Source organism: Gambusia affinis, linkage group LG01 (assembly GCF_019740435.1).
Source record: "Gambusia affinis linkage group LG01, SWU_Gaff_1.0, whole genome shotgun sequence".
In the NCBI taxonomy this organism is placed as follows: domain Eukaryota; kingdom Metazoa; phylum Chordata; class Actinopteri; order Cyprinodontiformes; family Poeciliidae; genus Gambusia; species Gambusia affinis.
In genome coordinates this window covers 5,855,854-5,878,649 of record NC_057868.1, presented here as the reverse complement: position 1 = coordinate 5,878,649, position 22,796 = coordinate 5,855,854, and the positions used below count along the sequence as shown (strand labels likewise).

General features: G+C 38.8%; 1 protein-coding gene across 1 annotated transcript in view; it reads right to left on the bottom strand.

The window, feature by feature from the left end:
* lrp1ab (low density lipoprotein receptor-related protein 1Ab) overlaps nt 1-22,796 on the bottom strand; it is a 93,422-nt gene that overhangs the window by 44,134 nt on the left and 26,492 nt on the right. The window contains exons 3-12 of the mRNA XM_044112038.1: nt 17,787-17,924; nt 11,597-11,716; nt 11,264-11,392; nt 10,820-11,083; nt 3,876-4,038; nt 3,340-3,562; nt 1,894-2,083; nt 783-926; nt 456-692; nt 141-321 (exon numbers count right to left, since the gene is read on the bottom strand). Coding sequence (XP_043967973.1) covers nt 141-321; nt 456-692; nt 783-926; nt 1,894-2,083; nt 3,340-3,562; nt 3,876-4,038; nt 10,820-11,083; nt 11,264-11,392; nt 11,597-11,716; nt 17,787-17,924 — 1,789 coding nt within the window. The remainder of the gene's footprint in view (nt 1-140; nt 322-455; nt 693-782; nt 927-1,893; nt 2,084-3,339; nt 3,563-3,875; nt 4,039-10,819; nt 11,084-11,263; nt 11,393-11,596; nt 11,717-17,786; nt 17,925-22,796) is intronic.

Below are 22,796 nucleotides of genomic sequence, written 5' to 3'. Positions count from 1 at the left end.
TGAACACAGGCTGCCTGCTACACACAAACACACAGATCAGTGTCTGCATGTGTCTGAGATCGTGAACCACATGTTGCTCATGCACCCAGAAGTAACATCTGCACCTTTTATGAGAACTAGGAAGCCCCTGAAGGTCTTACCCGTGCTGTGGGTCCACAACAATAGCCCGGGGGTGGCTCATTTTTCCCTCAATGAGAGTCCTGCGAGTTTGTGAAGCCTTCTCCAACCTGGCAACACTGATAGTCTTCTTAGGTCCGTCATCGGTCCAGTAGAGATTTCCTCCTATCCAGTCGACTGCTATCCCCTCTACTGTGTGAATACCTGAGATGTGCAAGAAAAGTGATCGAATTGATACATGTAAGGACAAACCAAGAATGCATATAAGAAGAATTTAAAAGTCACAAAACAGAAATAGCTTCTGAATCCTTTGAGAAGGTAAAACTGTAGAGCGTTACCATCCTTTAGAATGGTGTCTCTCTCTGTGCCGTCAATCTTCTGGCGGCCAATAATGAAGCTGGTGGCGTCTGCAAAGTAGATGAATTCACTGGCGGCGTGGAAGTCCAGAGCTCGGGGATTCATCAGGTTCTCGATGGGAATCATGTACTCATCAGGCACCTTGGCGTTCATGTCCATGCCCCGGATGATTCCAGGGCGACCCTTACCGTACACCAAGAACAACTCGTGCTCTGGTTCTGCAGAGGGAAAAGCAATAGTTAGGAAGAAATGAACAGCTTGTACAAATTTTATGCAATTTTCCAAAGAAAGATGAAAAGGATGCTCACTCTTGCAGGACTTGCCATCACTGCCGAGGCTGAAACCAGAGCGGCAGCGGCAGGTACGCGTCTTGTGGCTGTTGCTCAGCAGGCAAATGTCGGAGCAGCTTCCAGGTTTTCCGAATTGATCCAGGGCACAAGCATGGCTGCGCACTGAGCAGGAACAAGAGAAATGCTGAGAGCTGTGATAATGTGCTCCCAAAATAATTAGTACCTCTGGTAAAACTGTGTTAAAAACATTAAAATAGTCATTTAATAGTCATAGTCACTGAGAATGAAAAAAAATGTCAGTGACATTCAATAGAAGATTTCTTTATTCTTTAATAAAGGATAAAGATCCTTTGATTTACGCATATTTAAGTTCCACTAATATATATATATATATTTTTTTCCATTTTTAAGTAATCCTCCAGAATTTAATTTTAAACATCCTGGTAATTCAAAGAAAACTATGATGCCAGGCACTTTAACAAGCAAAATATTTGACTACAGTACGTTGTTTCAGTTAAAGACCTGCCAGTATTTAGTTAAACTCACAAGTTTACATACGAAATCCGATGCTTGTGACATCCCTCACAAGCAATTCACTGGTATGTGGTCAGCCTCAAATTGGTAATACAAAGTCTGATCCCAAGACTTTATACACTTGGGAGAACTTTTTTTTTTCTACCTTTTGCATCAATATGTTGGTGTATGTTTGCAAGATGAACCTTACTTTTCATCCTGCCTCATTATCAGCGTATAGAAGAAATGGGCCATTGTCTCTAGTCACACTTAAAGAGAAACAAAGTTGTGTTTTTTTTAAAATAAAATGTAGTCTTTCTAAACTGTATTACTAAAAGTAGCAATTATTATACCTCTACTAAATTTGTTAAAAATGTATCCAAATATGAAATTTTTTTCCAGACTTGATGTACTCAAATTAAGGGCTGAATTAAAAAAAAAATAAAAAAATCCTCAGTCTAAAAATTTGCTATGGCAATAAAAAGATACATCAAGAAACATTTTCACCAGCAGTGCCAAGACATTTCTCAGTGTCTGTGCTTTTAAACAACACGGCTTTTTGCGATATGTGCTGCTGATGGCAATTTGACACGAGACTTTTTGCCACGCTGCGCACCTTGAGGTTGGCGTCTCTGGTGGTACACGTGCAGCGCGGCTCCCCGATCCAAACGGGTCACCACTTGGTAGTCGGAACTGTTGAAGCGGTTCACCCGGATCACACTTGTCTTTGGGTTGAGGTTGCCTTCTTCTGAATTTGTTGCATAGAGGTAGTTCTCAAATACAGTCAGTCCATAAAGGTGCTCAATCTGTAAGGTAGTGGGACAGGAAAGCGGACGCAGGCACTAAGTGAGTTTGGAGGATTTCTGCAACTTTCAGTCAATTAAACTCAAGGCTAACTAAAAGCCTAATAAATTAAGTTTTAGATCTACACGAGTTAGGAAAAATAAAACCTCATTTACTTAACAGCTTATATTTAAATCGCTTTATATCTTAAACAAGTTAAATTTAAGTTTGAGTTTTTCAGCATGTGACTTCAGTACTTACACCATGTTTCTAACACCTGCAGCATATACTAACTTCTAGAAACAGCCAACTACTGAAATCCTTAATGCCTTAGTCTCATGGAGAATACATTTGCTCCTTATGCAGGAGACAACATGAAGGTTTTGATTTTGATTTCCTGAACATACATTAACCCAGTTTCAGGACCAGAGACTTTTTACAGGTTTATGGAAAACCTGCAACTTCATTTCAACGGGGCTCAACGGTTTCTTGCATCAAACACATGAACTCCTCTGGGAGAGAAAATGTGAAGCCGTTTAAAGCTGGGTCAGGTCATGTTACAACTTCCAAAGCTTTCAGCACATCAGGTGGCATATTTCATTCCGTCATCCAAAATCGAAACGAGTGGCACATCTTCTAGTTTACCATGAAATAAAAACACAGCAAGCTGGTGAAGGAAGGCCCTCTGAATCGATGAGTCCAAAACTAAACTTTGGGGCCAACATTGAAAACATTTTGTGTGAGGAAAAGCTAACACTATGCATCACCCTGAAGATACCAACCCCAGTTTAAAACAAGATGTTGGAAACATCATATGGTGGGGTTGCTTTTCTTCATCAGGCAGGGAAGCTGGTGAAATCTGATATAGGCCAACTGGATTATTATTTGTAAATAGTTTGGTAACCCCTGAAATATGACTAATGTGGGCAACAAATACTTTTTCGATGTATTGTATGCATGGGGTTCATATCACTAACCTCCATCTATGACAAAAACAAACACAACCAGTGTTCCATCACTACTACAATCATGTTTTCAATAAGATTATTACTTGTGGATAAGTTAGATTTAAGTGTCGCCAGAGTAAATAGCTTAGAGAGACATTAGCTGTAAAAACCGACATGGTGAAATATTAGGAGAGAAATAAACAGGGCTGAAAGGGCATAGAACCGCAGGAGGTCACAGGAGAATAGTGTTGCTTCTAAAGTTGACATGGTCGGCAAGCAAATGTTTACTGCTACTGATGTAGTGACCAAAACTCTCTTCCCTATAGCCTCACCAGCAGACCCTGAATGATGGTGTGTCGGTTCTTGCCCTCATAGTCCACCACTTCGATGTAGTCCAGGTATGCATCAGCCCAGTACACCAGCCGGTTCACCAAGTCCAGGGTGATGCCGTGGGGGAAGACGATCTTGCTGTCCACCAGCTTGGTGCGGTTCTGGCCGTCCATGTCGCAGCGCTCCACCCTGGGCGTGGAGCCGTAGTCCGTGAAGAACAGTTTTCTGCATCAGAGGAGCAGCAGGTTGAAGAGGTTGAAAAAAAAATAAAAAATCAAGGTCCCTGACGGGCAAACAGAGAACATTTGGAGAGAGAAAAAAAGGAACTGAATCATGCAATCTGGTTAACCCCAGAAACCTAAAGTCAGAAGCTGTGTAGTGATTCTGTCTGAAAAAAAGTGCTTTGATTTCTGCCTGCCTGCTTGGTCAGCACCTCGTCTGATCATAAGACAGCATTTCCCTACCAAGCACTGCTTAAGCAGCACTTGGGATAAGAGAGCAACACAAGGTCAGGAGGACCGAGGCGCAATATACAAACCCCATGGCCGGGTCCAGGGCTATGCCCTTTGGGTTATGCAGCTCTTGGTCCAGCAGGGTCACACAAGTCTGGCCGTTCTTGTTGCACACAAACACGCGGTCATCCACGTCATCGACAAAGTAGAAGTTTCCAGTCAGCCAGTCGATTGCCATCTGCTCCACATCTGATAAGTGAAGGGAGGGAAGGAGAGAGAGGAGGAATGCACATTAAGATTGTCATTTAAAAAACAGACTGTGTCATGTAAGCAGTCATAAATCTGGGGTCAAATACCAGGAATGTCCTGTCGTTTATGACTCCTCACAACATTCAAACACAAAAGAAAAGCAGCTAATTTATGTGTTTTCTCAACATTCCTGTTTTTTCCATCCCCAGCATGGGGAAGGAAATTAAAAATATAAAGTTACGGTTTGAGAGTGGGATGAAACTCCGGGAAGCAGGCTTGTGCAGTAACTCATTACTCTCCAAAAGAGTCAAAACTGGGATTTCTTTCACATATGGCAAGCATCACATGCTCATTTGGGAAAATAATGTTTAGGTGAAATTCTTTTTTATTTTATTTTAATAAATGGCAAAAAAGAAAAAATCAAGCTGCATAAATAAGGCTTTTCGACGTAGTAAATATAATACTTAATCTTTTAAAGAATCAAACATGACAGTGATGCAATGACTACCACAGTTCACAGAGGGGAACTTAAAATATATTGAATGGAGATTTGTTGCAAAATGTGGCTTTTCTAAATAGGAAACAAGCTGACAACCATACATATTCAGACACGAACACACCCAAAGTTTTGTATTTCTTTTGTAATTAAATTTTAAATCTGAAGCTCTTATAGATTATGTGATATTCTAATATACATAAAAACTGAATTCATCTTTTTTTTTTTTTTTTTTTTTTTTTTTACCAAAACAAAGGTGAACAGAAATAATGACAGTAAATTTTTTCAGTTTGTGTATAAAGACTCTATACAAAATACGAGTTTGACCTGTTTAAATTGAGAAATGACTCTGACTGGCTGATAATTGAAGCACAGATGAGCAAAGTATAAGTTCATCAACTGAAACTTGCCGCGAGACAGAAACCTTTTTTTTAAAAACTTTTTTCCTTTAGAAATGCCTGCGCTGGTACCGTGTAGCCTAAAGTTACGCAACAGAGCGCCGACACATCTGGGCTCAATTCTGAACCTCTCCACACCACTTACCAAACATACAAAGAGCTTCAAAATGCAAGTTCAACATGGGAGTTAAAGTATGCCTAAAGTTACAGTGTTGGGAGAGAAAACAGGAAAACCACAGAGAGTGGACTTCTGGTGCCTTCAGTGTGCCTCTAAGATGGATTTACTAGCAGGGAACAGCAACGGCAGAGAGGAACAAATGGAAAAGCTCGTCTTAGAGGGAGGAGGGGATAGTGATACTCCAGTTATCTCCTTTTAAAACCCTGCTTCTTCACAAGGGGGCCAGCTGGAAGTGCTGCTACACGAGTCAGTAGATTCAGAGTAGAGAGAAAGTTGTGCAACCCAGCAGTTAGCTACGTTGTGCAACAACTCTGCAGACCCCCTTATCCAAGAGAGCCAGCCAGTCTAAAGCCATGCAGATTCTGGTAAGTGGAAACTTTGCCGGGAAAATAAATGAGCCACCTTTTCCCTCCAACCACCCTACACTTACAACTCATTTTCTTATCCTGTCTGCAACGCCTCCCAACTCCCTCTAATGTGAGTAAACATTTCACAGACTGAGCTGCTCTTATTGCCAACAGCAATCACGCTTCATAAAGCAGCACAGGTATTTTTGCTCACATGGCCTATTTGGTTTTTCATGGTTCAGTACAAGCGCCACAGTATACCTGCTTTAATGCCCTCTCCTTCATTTGCATGTTGCTGTTGTTGAGTGCATGTTGGAGCAAAGCGAGAAAACAAAAGAGAATGGTTGTCATTTGCCCTCTGTGATCCTCTCTTTGCCAAAATGATCCAGTTACTCTGTGCAAAAACCTCCTGACCTCTCAGCAGCTCTGCTTTGGAGCTCGATGAGTTATCGTTTTGCATAGACCAGAGACATATTTAAGAGGAAATCATCCTAAACTGGCAAATATCCTCCTGAAGAAAAAATATGCTGGTGGATTAGAGAGGTCTGACAGCAGGAGTAGAAGTAATGCTACAAGAGTAGCAGAATAAAAATCCTCCTGAAAACTGTAAAAGACAGTGTTGCCGTTTTTAGTTTCTAGTCTTAATATGTGAATAGACTTTAATTAACTATATTAACTACAGGATTCTATCATAAAAGGTCACCGAAACCCTCCCAGAAGAATCTTACAAGTACCTGTATGCAAGCATATCGAAATGTAATAAAATTGAGCAGAAGGAAAAACCTTTCAAAGAGTTTGACAGCAATTCTTAAGAGATGGTTTGCTGCTGCTGAAACAAGTCCTTTGTTTCAGACGAAAGTACGTTGGCCTATTGTGTTTTATCAAGTCTACAATCTGCGCAGCCATCTAGGAGGAAAACAGTGAACTCCTCTGATCAAAAACACCAAGAAGTATCCATAAAGTGCTGTCAACACGAAGATGACAGACAACGTCATGCATTTTTAGCTTGACATGCAGACAAGGAAGCCACATGTCTGTGGACTAATTCACCAACTTGATTTGTTTTGGATTTTTACTCCGAAACCGCGACAAAGATCTGAACATGTGTCGCCTAAAAACTCTCGGTATTCCTAAAATACGCAATGCAATGAAAGCAGAGTTCACAGCTGCGATCACCCCCATCTGTCTCTTATCAAGTTGTGCGCAAGGGGTGGGAAGGACGGGATGGTTAGCTCCTGCTCGTTTTTATCTTCCCAGTCAGAGGATCGCATGCAGACAGAACAAAGTTGCATCTGGATCCCTCATCTGCTTATCTGCCCTGCTGTCTCATGCTCTCAGAAACCATACAAGACAGAAAAATGTTCCACTGCTCAAAGTCATGCTAGGAATAAAAACAAAGGGTCAAAGGTAATTGGGTGAAAATGAGCGTGTCTGAGTATTAAACTGGACACAAACAGGATACAACCTGAGGTTGATTCAGGAATGTAGAGGGGAATATAAGCGGCATCTTCATGACCACTCATACTCTTACACACAGCCGCCAGCAGACAGGAAATCACTACCTTCACCCTTCATGTTATCGGGTCTTTAACTTTGTTAAAGACTTTCACAGCTCCTCCACTCATCCCATCAACTTTAGCAACAGTGTAGCAGCAGGCAAATGCGACCCAAATCCGCTTTTTTTTTTTTTTTTTTTTTTTGCTCATACGAAACCCATATCTGACTTTTTCAAGACAATTCTTATCTTTTCACCCCCACAAAATAATCTGATCTAAGCCACTTCCATGTGAGGTACTAATTTGGATATGCACTGAGTTGCTTTCAAAGCAAAAATTATTATTATGAACTTATGAAAGAAGTCTGTGTCCCTGAAGCGTATCACATCCCAATTCCACCATTCCTGGTTCCCAGTACATCTCCAAATAGACTTCTCTACAAAAGCTGCGGTCAGTTCTCCACAAAAAGACATTGCTATTATTTGTGCTTCCTTTTTATTAGCATATGTGGGCGTGAATGGGTGAATGACTGTTTTGCATCACGTAAAGAGTTTTGAGGTCTACTGGTCTTGATTCAGAGCTAAATCAGTACAAGACATTTACCATTTAAATAAAAACAAACTTTATGTCTATGTTTAAGGCTGGGATTTAAAAAGAAATAGATGGATTGATGATCACATAAAAAACACATTCAGATTTTTACTTAATTCACTTTTTTGCTTTTCCTGGAGAACACCTTGTAGATGTTTAAGAAGTTATATTCAGGTTCAGTCTCCGACTTCACCAGGCTTAAACACATCCAGGTTTGTTACTGGAGTGGATGGCAAAACAAAAAAGAAAAAAAGAAAAAAGTGTGGTAAAAAAGACAAAAACAACAATCTTTTTGGTTAAACTTAATAAAGATGGTTTCTTTAATTTAGTTTCAATTCTCAAGCTTCTTCCTGTTTTATTGAAACTGACTGATTACAGTTATCAGCTGTGACTACGTTAAGCCTTCTTTGTAATTACAACACAAATGATAATAGTTAGAATTGAGAAAGCTGACAGTTAAAACTCTGAGACCTGCTTTGAAGTTTCCCGAATAGACAGCAGTTATACAACTTTATGTTCACATGAGCCTACAAAACCTCTATCGTGTTACAGAGTCGCCACTTTTATGTTTTTTTTTTCACATGTTGGCTGTTCTACGCCTGAAGCTAATTTTCAAGAGAGACTTCCCATGTGTTTGTTCACAGGGAAACGTGTATAAACCCACACCCCTGCTTTCCATGTTTTGACTACATTTCTGAACTCATTCTTATATAATATCCACTCTGTAAGCCAAGAGGATAAAACATAAAACTTGTCTGGTCTGTTATAAAACATAATTCCTGTCAGCATTATATGACTAACTCTCGAAAAACATGAGCAATCATGAGCTGTGTATTTTGGACAGCTTGTGTGTGTGAGTGTTAGTGATTAGAGAGTGCGTGTGTGTGGGCGTGTGTAGGCGTGTGTGTGTGCGTGTGTTTGTGAACTAAAGGCCAGATGTTTCACTTGCCATCATTACTCAATAAACAAACATGTATTATCTTGCCACTAAATCTGTTGGGACAAAATGTCCAGCTTGTGGAAGATTTATAAAAGTAAAGATGGTTTTCTAGGAAAAAAGAAAATCTAGATCTGATCTAGTGTGAGGTGGCAAGGATGAAGAGATGGGTTATTCTGGACTAACTGAATCTAAATCTAAGTTTTCTTCTTTAGTTTGCAAACTCAAATGGTTCATACATACATGTAAATGAGAGCAGCACAAGCAGAATGGTGAAGTTACGCGGTGTAGAAGTAAAGGATGTAGAAGACTTTAAGTGTTTAGGGATTGAGGTCCGGATGGTGGAAAGGAGATGAAGAATCGTGCACAAGCAGGTGGAATGGGTAGAGAAAAGCATCAGGTGTGTTAAAAGGGCGCCAGGAAGAAACTGAACGCAAAGGTGTTCGGTGAGAGTGATTTATGATTTAAAGATCAGGAAAAGACGGGAGGCAGAACTCAATGTTGCAGAGGTCAAGACGTTGAGGTTCTCTTTGGGAGTGATGAAGATGGATAGGATCAGGAATAAGTATAGTAAAGGGACAGCTCATGCTGAATGTTCTGGAGATAAAGACTGAGATGGTTTGGACAGAGGATTTGCTGTGGTGACCCCTGAATGGCAAAGGCAGAAGAAAAGAAGGAGATACTGAAAAGGTTATTTTGCCAATATTTTTTTCTGAAGGGGAGCTTTTAAATTTGTGCCTCAAAATGTATTAAAAATTTTAACCTACACTCAACAACTGTTATTTAAAAAAAACCAACAAAAAACAAATAAGTTGCTAAAAAAATTATTACGTATAAAAGCATACAAACTATTTATATTATAGTTTATATATATTCTTATTTCAATTGGAACTAAACTGAGCTCTGAAACAAACTAAGCGAAATATATTTAAAATCCCTAAAAACTCAGATTCAATGTATCTTTTTTACACTTTATCACAATACATCCACAAACTGTGATGAATTGTAGAGAAAAAAAATTCCAATTAAACACAAAGAAGAGCACAAAGTTAAAGAAAAATTACACATGATTTTCAAAATGTTCATAAGTTAAACTATGGCGTGCATTTGTATTCAGCATCCTTTGGCTTGACATCCCTAAAAAAAAAAAAAATAAAAAAATAAAAAATCCCTTCCAGCCAATTCCACCTGTAGATAATTAATGTCAGCATAAATGCAACCCGTTCTGTGAAAGCCTTAGAGGTTTGCTTGAGAGCAATAGTGAAGTAACAGAATCATAAAATCCAAGAAACACAGCAGACAGATCAGGATAAAATAATGGATAAGTTTAAAGCAAAGTGAGTTTATATAAATTATCACAAGCTGTTTGCTCAACTGCAGACATAACCAGGCATATCCACCTAAACTGTCAGATTGGGAAGAGAAAACAATCCAAGAAACACAAACCAAGAGGTCCATGGAGCTTGATACTCCCAACTCAGATGGAGCATTCAGCAGAACAATAACTTCTTGTACACAGTATAAATCTGGTCTGCCTGGAAGAGTGTTTAACAGAAAACCACTGTCAGACAAAAAGCCATAAGAAATCCTCTTTAGACTAGATCTGCGGCATATAACAAAATCACAATCGTCATTGAAATATACTGCAAATGCAAAGCACTGCTTGGATGCAATGTTTGACAGGGTGTGATATTTCAAGTGTTAGCTATGACAGTCTGCATATCAGTAATAAATTTGGATAATCAGATGGACTAGCAGTATTTAGAGCTAGAAATGTATTTACACCTTAACCACCAGAGATACAGAAGGTAATTGAAAGTGGTGGGGCCATGCTGGAATGGTATAGAAATAAAGTATCCAGAAAATCTGCAATGATCATAATCAGTATTGTTATCACAATTTTCAGCAACAGTATGGCCACTGATCTTTTGCTGATCTTGTAAACAGATAAAGCAGAAAACTAAATCCGAATGAAACGATGACAAGACTTGAAGGCTGATGATGTCTGATGCACTATTTTGAAAAAAGCTGACCTCATATCACAATAAATCGGCAACATGAAGATTGCGTAAAGACAAAGACAAAGTTGTATGTCAAGGTCTTGCTGCTTTTTACTGACAAGCCTTAAAGTTAAGCTCAGCTTAGAGTTTTACCTGCTACATTTATAACTTTGACAAGAGAAATATACACTGCAGACCCCTCACCATTCTAAATGGAAGGTAATTGACTAAATTTTATGAAATTGTACCGCTGAGCAAATTAAAAGTCACAAAAAAAAACAAGAAAACATAAATGTTTGAATATGCAGAGAGATATAGAGGAGAAAAAAAACCCTTACGGTGCAAGCTGAGGGTAATGTTGACGGGTCGGATGCTTGTGCTGTTCGCCTTCAGGTCTTGAATACTAGTACACTTCAGCTGAGTGGCAGCGGGGGAATCACCCACATCTATCCAGCAAACCGTCTCCTCAGCATATATAAAGTCCATCGCCATCGTCTGATTGGTGTACGGGACAGACAGTCGGGACGCAGAGCCACTCAGAGATGTGCATCGGATGCCGTGGAGATTGGCGATCAACAGAACAGGCAGACGATCCACTGGCTCTGAGCAAAGATTTTGCAAAGCATATGGGAGAAAACATTAAATGTTACCACATAGATGTGACCGTTGTAAATGAATCATTCCCACAGTAGACAGAAAACCCTCTCTAATCCCAGTAGAAACAGTAAATACTGGTGGATGTTGACTCATTTTTCAATTTTTTAATTTTTATTTTTACTCACCATTTTTGGCTTTGCAAGAGCGGTTATCTGGCTGCAGCAGATAGCCTTCAACACAGCTGCAGGTGTAGCTTCCTTCTGTGTTCATGCACGTTTGACTGCATGTCCCATACACACTGCACTCGTTGAAATCTACCAGGCAAGGAACACAGGAAAACGGGTATTACAGAATATGTCGCTTCATAAAACCTTGAACACATTTATCGTTTTCCTAAAAATAACCAGACAAAAACACTCCGTTTTTTTAGTTTTTATTTTTACAGTAAACGCAATCTGATGATTGCTTTTAGACTTAGGTAGGCTGCACTTGAATACATCTGCTAAATTACCACCTACCTTTGCACTTCTTTCCATCTGCAGCGACCTCGTAACCCGTTCTGCAGTAGCACCGCGGCCCGTCATGAGTCACTCCGCAGTGAAACTCGCACCCAAAGGCGGCACATTCTGGTGCTTTTTCTACACAGAAAGGAAACAGAAATCCAGAGTTAAACACTATATATATATATATATAAAAAAAAGAAATGTCAACGTAGGTAGTTAGGATTCCTATGAATTTTTCCACACAAACATGCTATCCAGCCATAACCGGTGTCACAAAGATTATGGATTACTTCTTTTACAACCCTCTGAGAGAGCTGGAGGATGTATCTTTTGGCAGGAAATGAGGGAGAGGAATCCAAACATCCTTTCATCGTGGCCTCTGCAGGGTATGCGTGTGCATGCAGATGTATGTCTAGGCTTTAAGATAAGTAGGGTCAGCTTCCTATTATAGATTGTTGCTTTGAAAGCCCTCAAAAGCCTGAGATGCCCTGGACTTTGTGCTGTTTCCTTTGTAAGACGTCTGGTAAATGAGACTGGGCGAAAACAAATCATGTCTTCAGCAGTGGTTCTTAAAGCGCTGGTATTATGAGGTTTCCAGGCACACTACTATTTTACCTGCTGCATGTATCAAACATTACTTATGCACAACTCAACACCTTGAAATTGGGCCTCTGTCTCTTTAAGAAGCTCCTATTTTTTCCCCGACACTGTGCCTCCAGCACGTGATCACAACAGTGCTTCTCATTATTCCTCAAACGACCGTTCTTAGGAGCATTGGACTTGGAAGTTATGTATTTGAAGTTATTTTTTGTAAAACATTACTTACATTTATGTCAAAACTACCAAGGTAAAACAAAACTGTTCAAAAAAACATGATTGAGCATATTAATGGATGCTATTTTTTATTCAATGTCAAAATGTAAACACCTTTTGCACAAGTAGAAATGAAGACGACCTAGAAAATATGACTATTTACCACAATAACCAACAAATATATGGTAGCTGGTCATGCAAAGAGTAACTAGTGGAAGCCTAGCTGTGAAGAGTGAAGAGTAGACCAGTGAAGGGCCCTTGTTACATAAAGCCTGTGGCACTCTGGGTCATAATAAGTCTTTTGTTGTGGCGTATCTGAAAGAAAGAGTCCCCCAGCTCACACTGTGGCCCACATCGAATCCATTCACCGAGCCTCACACTGGGAGAGACCACAGGCAATTTGAGAGCTAAAACACTCACACTGTGTACCTCTGTCCAGGGTCATTGTGTTCCACTTTGTACCCTAGTGTCTAGCTATGGGTGGGCAATATGAACAAATACCATAGTTTAATATTACAAACCCAAACCATCCCTAATATGTTTGGTATTCTGAAAACAAAATCCTTGGTACAAAATATTATACTTGAGAGTAAGGGTGGGCGATATGGACTTTATTCCGATATTTTGTGGTACTATTGCAATAACAATGCAAGTGGCAATAAGAACTAGTTATTCTTTCATTTTTAGATTAGTGCATGACTTTTGGCAGGAATCATAACCCCACAAACACAAATACTGCTCTTGACAAACATTCCCTCCTGTAATCCATCACACTTGAGAAACCTTGATCCATATTTTATCTTAGTCTTAGGACTTCTTTAGTGAAAATGAAATCAAATTAAGAGACAAGAATCTGGGAATGCCAGATTTTGACCAGGTAGTTCAAAAGCTACAGAAAAAAAACAAAAGCTTGAGGCAAGAGCAGGAAAGGACAACTAGAAAACTGAAAAAAGGCAGACATAGAAGATGTTATAAGGAGGAGGAAAGAAAAAGTTAGACAACCTCAAGCCAATGTAAAGATTCTGGATGTTTGCTGAAGGGTTAATGGATGAAGCAAAGACATTCCAGAGACAGAATAAAGAACTAAACATTTATGCGCTTTCATGCTGGTAACAGAAGCAGTTTGCTGACCTTTCTTAGGGCAAATGGCATCATATTGGTAAAAGGCAAGATGCTGATACACCTGAACACCTATCCATGTATAAGCTGTGTATCTTTGCTTATCCTTGGAGAGGGCAACAGGTGGGGTACATCCTATCCAAGCCACCAGTCCGTTTAGAAAAGTGAGTCAACATGCTAAAACTAAATGTGACAGTACAAATGACACATTTTCCTCTAATTCCCAACAATGTTGGGCAGCTGCAACTCATAATAATCTATAATATCACAGATAGGGCTGGGGCATCATCCAAAGAGAGCCAGACCTGGACATAGAGTATGTGCCAACAAGGATCCCACTTCTTTCCTGCCCTGTCAAAATTTACTCTAAATCATTGGATCCAATTGATTGTCATAATCAATCAACTTAACTAATTTTAGTTCCTCAATGCATTTCTGTTGTCAGTAACTGAAGGCAAAAACTGAACAAAATCCCAAATGTAACAGCAGATTATTCAATCATGTTAAAGTCTGCACAGCATTGCTTGCTCTCTCCTCTGTTTAGAAACTAGTGCAGACATGCCTTTTCCTTTTTCAGGCTTCCTAAAGGGAGATACACATTTCCTGGAGTGTTTCATCACATTACCTCATTTCTACTTCAAGCATGAATCAAAAGACAAATCTCTTTTTGGCTGCCACTCAGACTAGATTATATGGTGAGTCATCAGCTCATCTGTGAGGTGAGAATTTTGTCTGGTTTTTGTTGTTTTTGGGGGGAGGAGAATGAGAGAAAAACAAAATTAACTACAGTTGGATGTTCTCTAAACAAAGTTCAAAATAATATTTAAAGGCTCACTGATATTTTATTAAATGTCTCCACAAGTAGACATTTAGAAAAATGTTTTTAGCAGCCATCAACAAGGCACTGGCATGTTTGAGGTTGTATATTTTGGCAACCTTCTTAGAAATGGCATCAGTGAAATACATTTTTTAGCTTCCTGTAATGTAATTAGAAGTTGTGTCAAAACAATCATCAAGATGACAAAAATGGTTTTGGAACGGATGAAGTTGACTAACATTAAGCTTTTGAAAAGGCTGCGCATTTTCAGCTTTCTTGAAAATGTGTAGAGTTTGCTTAAAAGACAAATAAGTGGCAGGAAACCGACTAATTTAAATGGACTTTGGCATTTTTGAAAGAAAAAGTGGTCATATCTATGTGATAACTATGCCAGGGTGCAATTAAAGGCAATGTAAGGTGTGTGGTTCCTCTGCAACTTGCTGAAGGACATTTATGTACTTTTAACTTCTGCATTAAAGAACATCTTCACTTGTGTGAAATGAATCGTATCCATACCGATGATGGGTGTGTGTATGACTGGCATCTTCTAAGTTAAAGACTGTTGCTATAAAATGTTTTGAGTATCTGAGTGTAGACAGGAAAGCACACCGACAGTGCGCATACTTACTGGGAACCGTTTAAAGGCTTCGTAATCAAAAAGGGGTCAAAGTAACCATTTGTAAACATGCAGGGCGGCAGCTTGAGTAATGAGCAAACAGTGACCACATTCAGTCCCAAACAGCAAAAGCAGCTAAATGCACCTATAACAAAAACCTAAACAAATAAAGTTTGGACTTTCCCAAACAAATTGTAGCTTAAATTATGGACCAAATGTAATGTTAAAGTTTTTTCCCTGTTAAGAAGTACACTATCACTCGTAAAACTGTAGTATCTCTACCCTTCTTAATGCGTAAAGAGTGGCAATAAAATATGTCTTATCAAGCAAGACAGCTCTGCTAACAGCACCCAATAAACTAATTCAGGTCGAGACCTACTTGTGAATAAAGTTGACAATATCTGTCTATGCACAGGCACCTTCAAAATCCTCGTGTCATAGCTGGTGAGAGTGCACACATAAACCTGCATGAGGCCTACGCAATAATCAAAGATCTACTGAAAAGACAGATAATCAATGCAAAGTAAAACGTATAAGAATGCCACCAGGGCCTGATTTTTCAGTTTCTTGTGTGTCAGTAACAGCTCACATGAAAGATACTATCTATAAGGAAAGCAGAAAAAGAAAAAAAAACCTCACTGCTGTCAGTTAAAACCACATAAACTGAAACAGACCTTGGAAATACAAGCACTGTATTAACCACATTAATGTTTTCACTATAAGATTTTCAAAGATATAAAGTCAAAGAGGACAGTTTAGTGTTTCACTAGATTGAGTGGTTTACCTTAAATGACTTGAATGACAGTGGTTCTCCACAAATTTTATTACAGAAACCAGAATAGTCCTTTATTTAAGCCCTTGGTGCCAAAAGAACACACAAACTACAAATTTGACTTTGTGAATAAATGAAAATGTTGAAAATAGTAAAATAACATTAGAATATGACATTCAAAAGACTTGAAAAACACCTGGGTTTTTATATTTAATTTGAACAAGTAAAAAAAAAAGAAAAGAAAAATATAAGCCTGAATGCAATATTTGAAAGATTTTTGAAGTCTTGGCTTACATCTAGACCAAGACTCAATTTCTACCTTGTTTTTGGGCCACACTAAGTTCGAGCTCAACTAACCAGGACAGAAAAAACCTTAAGGCAGGAAAACACACAGCAGTCCATAATAATAATTTTGATTGTTATTAATCCAATGGACCTGTAAACATAAAGTTTGAGAAGCTTGACTGAGACTAAACTTCGGTACCAAAACCAACCACAATATCCCAGTGTCTTCACGAGACCCGATTTATTTTAGCCGTATCAACATCACACTTAACCATTTTAACCAGCCTTGTCAACAACATTGGCAGAATTACTTCAGTATAACAACAAAGTGCGCTTTCAGAAATCAGCTGCTAGGTATACTTGCACAGCCCAACAGTTTGTACAAGCAAACACTAGGGTGCCTGTAAAAGAGCTTCCCCAAAATACGGCAGGCTCACAAACAGCAGCCTGACACACGTTGCCTGTGTGTAAGCCAGGACATGACAGTGCGACTGTTCCTCTGTGTGCACATGACTGTGCATGCAGGCAGCGACAAGCAGATGAACACTTAAAGGGTTATCCATTGTCCTTTACTGGAAGCCAGCTGGAGTCATCGCCTCGGGGACAGCCAGTGCAAGCTGGGACTTGATGACTTCATCGCTGCTGTGTAAAACTCTCTTGACAGTGAAGACCACTGCGTGACAACACATGCACCTACTCTTTACGCTCTTATCAGCCTAACGGTGCTCAGCTCCTGCTCTTCAGGCCTAAACTAATAACACTTCAATGTTCTGATTAATTCTCTCTAAAGGCTCCACTCTGTGTTCATGATTAACTCGGTCAGTATTTAAGCAAGGTGGTCCCATGGGAGAATTTCTTTTTTTCACGGGTGTGCTGAGGACTAAAAGAACAAATACAAAGAGAGAGACAGTAAAGTATGAAAATGAAAATAAGAACATTAATCAGTACATGAAGCTGGAAGTTGATACGAAGATAAAAAAGTCAATTGATAACCCCATTAAGTCGAAAAGTTCTAAATGACAGCAAACAAAAAATACTCAATTCTATAATATTTAGCAACAGGTGACAGAAGGGAGAATTAATGCATCAGACTTACTAGAACAGACGACCTGATTCAGGGTCAGAGTTGTTATCTAAGGACTTTGTATTAGTGTCCTTGGTTTATTTTCCAATTAAACATTTGTTTTTCTAGAAGAGAATAGGTTTGTATGTCTCAAATCTAAAACATTCTCTGTCAGTAATTGCCACAAGACCACCTTGCTGAAAAAAAAAGCAATCCTCTAAAGGTATACAAATATTAATGACTCAATCAGCTAAAACAAACTAATACTGCATGGACTATTTCTTTTTTGTGGTGTTTCTAAATAATAATACAGTATCTTATGGGAGTTCTTCTTCAGCTGTGTTTGGGTGTTTGCTATCCGGCAGGATCAAGGAAGACAGCAGCACAGCTGAGCTGCTATATGATGCTTTATGAAATAAAAATCACCTGCGATATCAAAACCCAGAAAACTTTATTTAACTGAGATTAAAGATCGAGATGGGTTTAAATGTAGATCCACATCTACCAGTACTTATTTTATCCCTGTGCTGAAACAATTCCCCTGCATAAATATTCGCATCTCGACAACATTACTTACGAGGGCTAAATACAAATGCCTGTGACACTTTTTAGATTAGTTTTGTGCATTTTTTAAAACAAAAGGCATAATCGAGGATCTCTGGTTGCGTGATCATCATGAAACCATGACAAAAAGGAGGGTTATGTGAGAGTGGTTTTTACCTCTGCAGTGAGGTCCCTCATCCCAGCCATCCGAACAATCAGAAACTCCATCACACAGTTTGCTCATATGGATGCAGACATCCAGGTCCAAGCAGCTGTGTTCATTGACTGGACACTGGTTTGGCCTGTTGTGTGAGCCTGGAAGACAAGCAAAACATCTGAATATTAGGACAGGAGATTTTTGTTTTGTTTTGTTTTGTTTTAATTAAATTGGTCTTTATAGTTCACGTTTAGATTATTTGCATGTCTCAGAAATGACATGACAAGAGAAAAGAGGAGTGGTGAAAATGAATAATCTCAGCCAAAGAACATATTCACGAAGCTGGTTTTCCGAGCGTCTTTGCTTTTCTGAGGCAGATTTAACAGCCTTAACAACAAAAGACAATAGCCATCAATGAACAGTGGATGCAACACCTTCTTTATTGTGCCAGAACCCGGAACAAGGTTGTTCTCCCTGACACTGAAAGATCAAATTGTCACAGACGGCAGAATAGTGAAGATCTGTGGGTTGTTGTTTTTTTTTTTTCTAATCTTCTGACTGATAAAAAACTGAATGTTGCCAGCATGTCATCTTGCTCTTTGTCTTAGCAAGATGACATGCCAAACATGTATGCATGCAGCGACTGTGTATACCATGTTTGACACAACGCAAATGTTTCAAATGACCACATGTTCAGCAATCCTGAACATGTGGTCATTTGCATGAAAAAAATGCAACATCAAAAACAGATTTTTCTTGTCAAACACATGTAACATCTGAATATAAAGAAGATGCAGTCTACCTTGCTCTCTCACCCTCCCACTCTTCTCTCTCTCTCTCTATTCAGCCCACACTGCAAACAGTTTGCCTTAGCTGTTTTCTCTTCCTCTTCTTTTTCCTCCTCCTCCTCAATCTGCCCCCCTCCCCCCTTTTTTTTATAACATCTGCTGACCTATTTTAGAGAAACACTTGGAGGAAAGAAAATAAAGTTAAACTCCTACAGGAAATGATATGCAGAGTTCTAAGATGCATGCATCTCAAGCTGTACAGATTTACATGTCCCCTACCACTAAACTCTCTGATCTTGAACTTATTCGGCTGTCACAGCTAAAATGTGGCTCCCTCTGACCCTCATTTCTGGTTACACAAGAATTAAGCTTATAATAAACCAAAATATGTGCTCCTACAGTAACGAACCAAACAGATTTATTTTGTTTATTTGCCATTTTGTCACATCTACAAGTTTCATATCAGAAAAAGACTTTCTAATATTAGACAAAGAAAACTTGAGTAAATACAAAATCAATGGTTTAAATGACTGGCAATTAGTTTTTCACATGGCTGTGTAGATGTTTGGACAACTCTTCAATGCAGAATTGACTTAATTCAGTCGCAGTTGAGGGTTTTTGTCACCATGAATGTCCTGGTCAAGGTCAAATCACAGCATATCAGTTGAATTAATGTTTAGATTCTTATATACTTTTGAGCCTTTCATAGGTACTCTCTGCTTCAGACCACCAACCTGCTGCTTAAGTGTGCTTAAGCTTAAAATCATATGCTGAGGTCCAGACACTCTCCTTCTGGATTTTGTGACAGAATTTAAGATCTCACATTACAGCAAGTCGTACAGATCATTTGGCAGTGCAGCATCCCCAGACTATCACATTACCACAAAAGATCTTATTCTGAAATGCAGTATTACTTTAAGTTTAGATGTAACAAAAAACAAACCAAAAAAAAAACACACTTTAAAGAAGTTTAACTTTTGTCTCATCATTCTATTGAATTTTATTCCAAAACGTCTTGAGCATTTTAAAAAGGTTTTTTTGGGGTAAGTCTCGTGACTTCCTGCGACTTTTGCCATGGATGCGATGCTTCAAATGATGTCGAGTTCCCTTGTGACCCTTGTGAATGTGAGTTGTTGATGGATGCAGTGTAATTCTGGTAGGCCGGTCACTCCATACATGAATATTATTACAAGAAATTAGAAAGAATAATAAATTGTGCTTTGAGGCCGACACCGTCTTCCTTACCCTTAGTAACCTCACAGACCACAAATGCTAACTGTTAGAACAATTGTTTTTAACTTGAGCTTAAAAAGATGATTGCATCAGAGGACTCTTTGTGAAAAATTTATCACACTGGAAGAGAGAATGAACTTCTAAAACCTCTGGATTATGGAAAAAAAAAAAAGAATGTTAGCATATTAGCAGCCTGTGTCTCTAAGACAACCTCATTTACATTCAATAAAGTGCCAATTTTTACATAAACAGCAAATGCTAAGAAAAAACTAAATCCTGCCAAGGATTTAGGATCTGTCAACAGTTTTTAGGGAAGCATATTAAGATAAGTGAGACTGAAAGTCATCCAAGTGACATTAGCTGCAAGAATTTGTGTCTCTCCAAGCTTTAAAATGTGTAAGCTTATTTCACAAACTGGGATGTGTTGAGCACTGAATGTCCTAACGGCTCATTCTTTTACACCGAATCAGGGATTAAGGTTCCTCCTACGTGGAGAATGAAAAATAGCTTAATATCAATGCGACAACAAGAGCTGCTCATTCACACTCTCCTATGTTTCTGTAGGGAATCTAAGAAGCAGGACAACTAAATATCTCAGCTCAGCATGTTTACATTTTATACCATTGTGCATCTCCAAAGGGCTTTTACTTTTAAAAGTCTTTATTAAATTGTTTCTCATTTTAGCTAGATAATTTTGCTAAAATATATAGAGGTGCATTAACAAATTGACTGAAATGTGACCCAATGTGTAAGTTATAGTTCCCACAACCACAACCAAACCACCCACCTGCCCAACCAACCAGAAGGCCAAATAAACAAGCATCCAAATGTTATTATAGCAATAATTATTACGGTTTACAATTAAATAGTTTGCAAACAAGTTGTTTAATTATTTTAATTGTTTCAAACAAACTGAAAAAAACAAAAAAAAAACAAAGTGATTCTAATCATCTTCCAGGTCATGAGGAGCATTCAAAGAATCAATATGTTGCAAAAAAGGGATCAACATCATGTCATGAAATGACTTGACTAAACTATGAAGTGAGCACTTCAACTTCTCCAGCTGCAATGCTGAGCTTTTTTGATAAGTAAACCCAACAAACTTAAGTTACAGCAGGTCACATCGATCGCAATAGTTTGTTGTGGACCATTCAGGTAACTCAATCTGTAGAAGTGAGGTGTTTAAAAATGAAGTCAAAGGAAGTACAAGGAGATTAAGGAGAAAACTGTGAAACAAATCTATTGTTCATTCTGGCTGCAAGAGAGCAAAACATGAAGCAGATAACAGGAAGGCTGAACATAATATACCAAATTTGCTCTAGCCTAATCCCTAGACTGGCATATGTGATGATATGGCAAAGAACATGCTATATGCAAAAATGTTTGCAAGCTTTTGGAAACCTCATAATTATGGAACGCACAGACGGGAGTTTTGGTAATGCTAGCCATGTTAATGGTTCATGTAAGAGGCTAAAGACAGATTAAAATGATAACTTATAAAACTAAATCTTTTGGTGATTTCTCAGAGGTGTCAGCTCAGCAGCAAAAAAAAAAAAAAAATACAATTCAAGTGAGCATTGAAAACTTATTTTGAAAAACTGAGGATGTTTCTTTGAATTTTGCTCACCTCATCTTGTGAATGTGTTCGTAGTGAATGACTGAATATAGTGTGAAGCGCTTTGGGGTCCTCTGGACGTGATAAAGCGCTGTACAAGAACAGGCCATTTACATTTATTACTTTGAATATGAGCTGAGTTTCAGTAGCCAGTAAAGACTTAAAACTTAAACACCACACTTAGTATGTGAATAAGGAAACAAGCTGAACGCAAGAGATTTTTTTTTTACCATCACTCAAATTTTATTATGTGGACATGAGGCAAAGTGAAAGCAGTTTTTCTCTAAATGTCTTCTTTTTTCAACACCTCCAGCTTCGTATCCAACCATCCCCGACCCTTCAGGACTCATAAACTTATGCAATAGCCTTAAATTTAGAGCCCCTGTCGATCCTTTGTCTGGACTTTAAAAAGCCTGCGTTTCCTTCTGCTCTAGGGTTCCCCAGCAGCCCCTGACTGACTCCAATACAGTCTGCTGTCAGCTCCGATTATTATGTTATTCATTCTGACAGCCGGGCCCGTCTACTGACCAACTCTCAGCACTCTGGAATCACATTAAACAACAGACTCCACAACAGGCCCAATGGCTGTGCCAAAAAACGGAAAAAGGAAGCAGTGGTACACAGCCAACTAGATGGTGCAATACACTCTGCCACAATATAAAACATATCAATTATTATGTTGCAGTAATTATAAATAACTTTACCTGGATATAGTGGAATGTAATCTGAGACAAATTAACTATAGAGTCATTTACACATTGAATGCTATATTACAAACAGATATCTGAGGCCAGCAGAAGGTTCAGTGCATAGATGCAACAATGAAAGTGGCCACCAAGCTGAATTGGCTTTCATGTGTGAGGTGGGGCACAGCACATGCAGCATGCCACTTTGACCAAAGACAGAGCTGTAACCACAGCTTGTTGTATGTTTGCACACACTGAGGTGGAAGGGAAGCACAACTGAGCACACAAATGTTACGTGGCAGTGAATCTAATAAACTACTGCTAGCTTTGAAAATGGCAGCAAGAACTTTATTAGATTCTCCGCAGGGGATAGTTATTTCAGGGTCACCCCTGCACCACAACAGATTAGATATGTTCAATGTCACAAATATATATATGTAGACATAAATAGGGTTAAATGCATTTTGTTGAGATATTTTTTGATTCTATGTAGTAGAAATTGCATAGTTTTTAACAGATAGTTTGCAAACCTAATGTTTTCTTTAGATTCAGATTAAAGGCATTTTGGAGTATGTCTCTAGAGAATGAAGTTTTACATCAGTCAGATTAGATGATTGACGTAAATTAGACACCACCTGTGAACATCAATTTTCAGGTCTAGCCACAGATTCTGGACTGGATTAATCCATAAAGACTAGATTTGTGGAG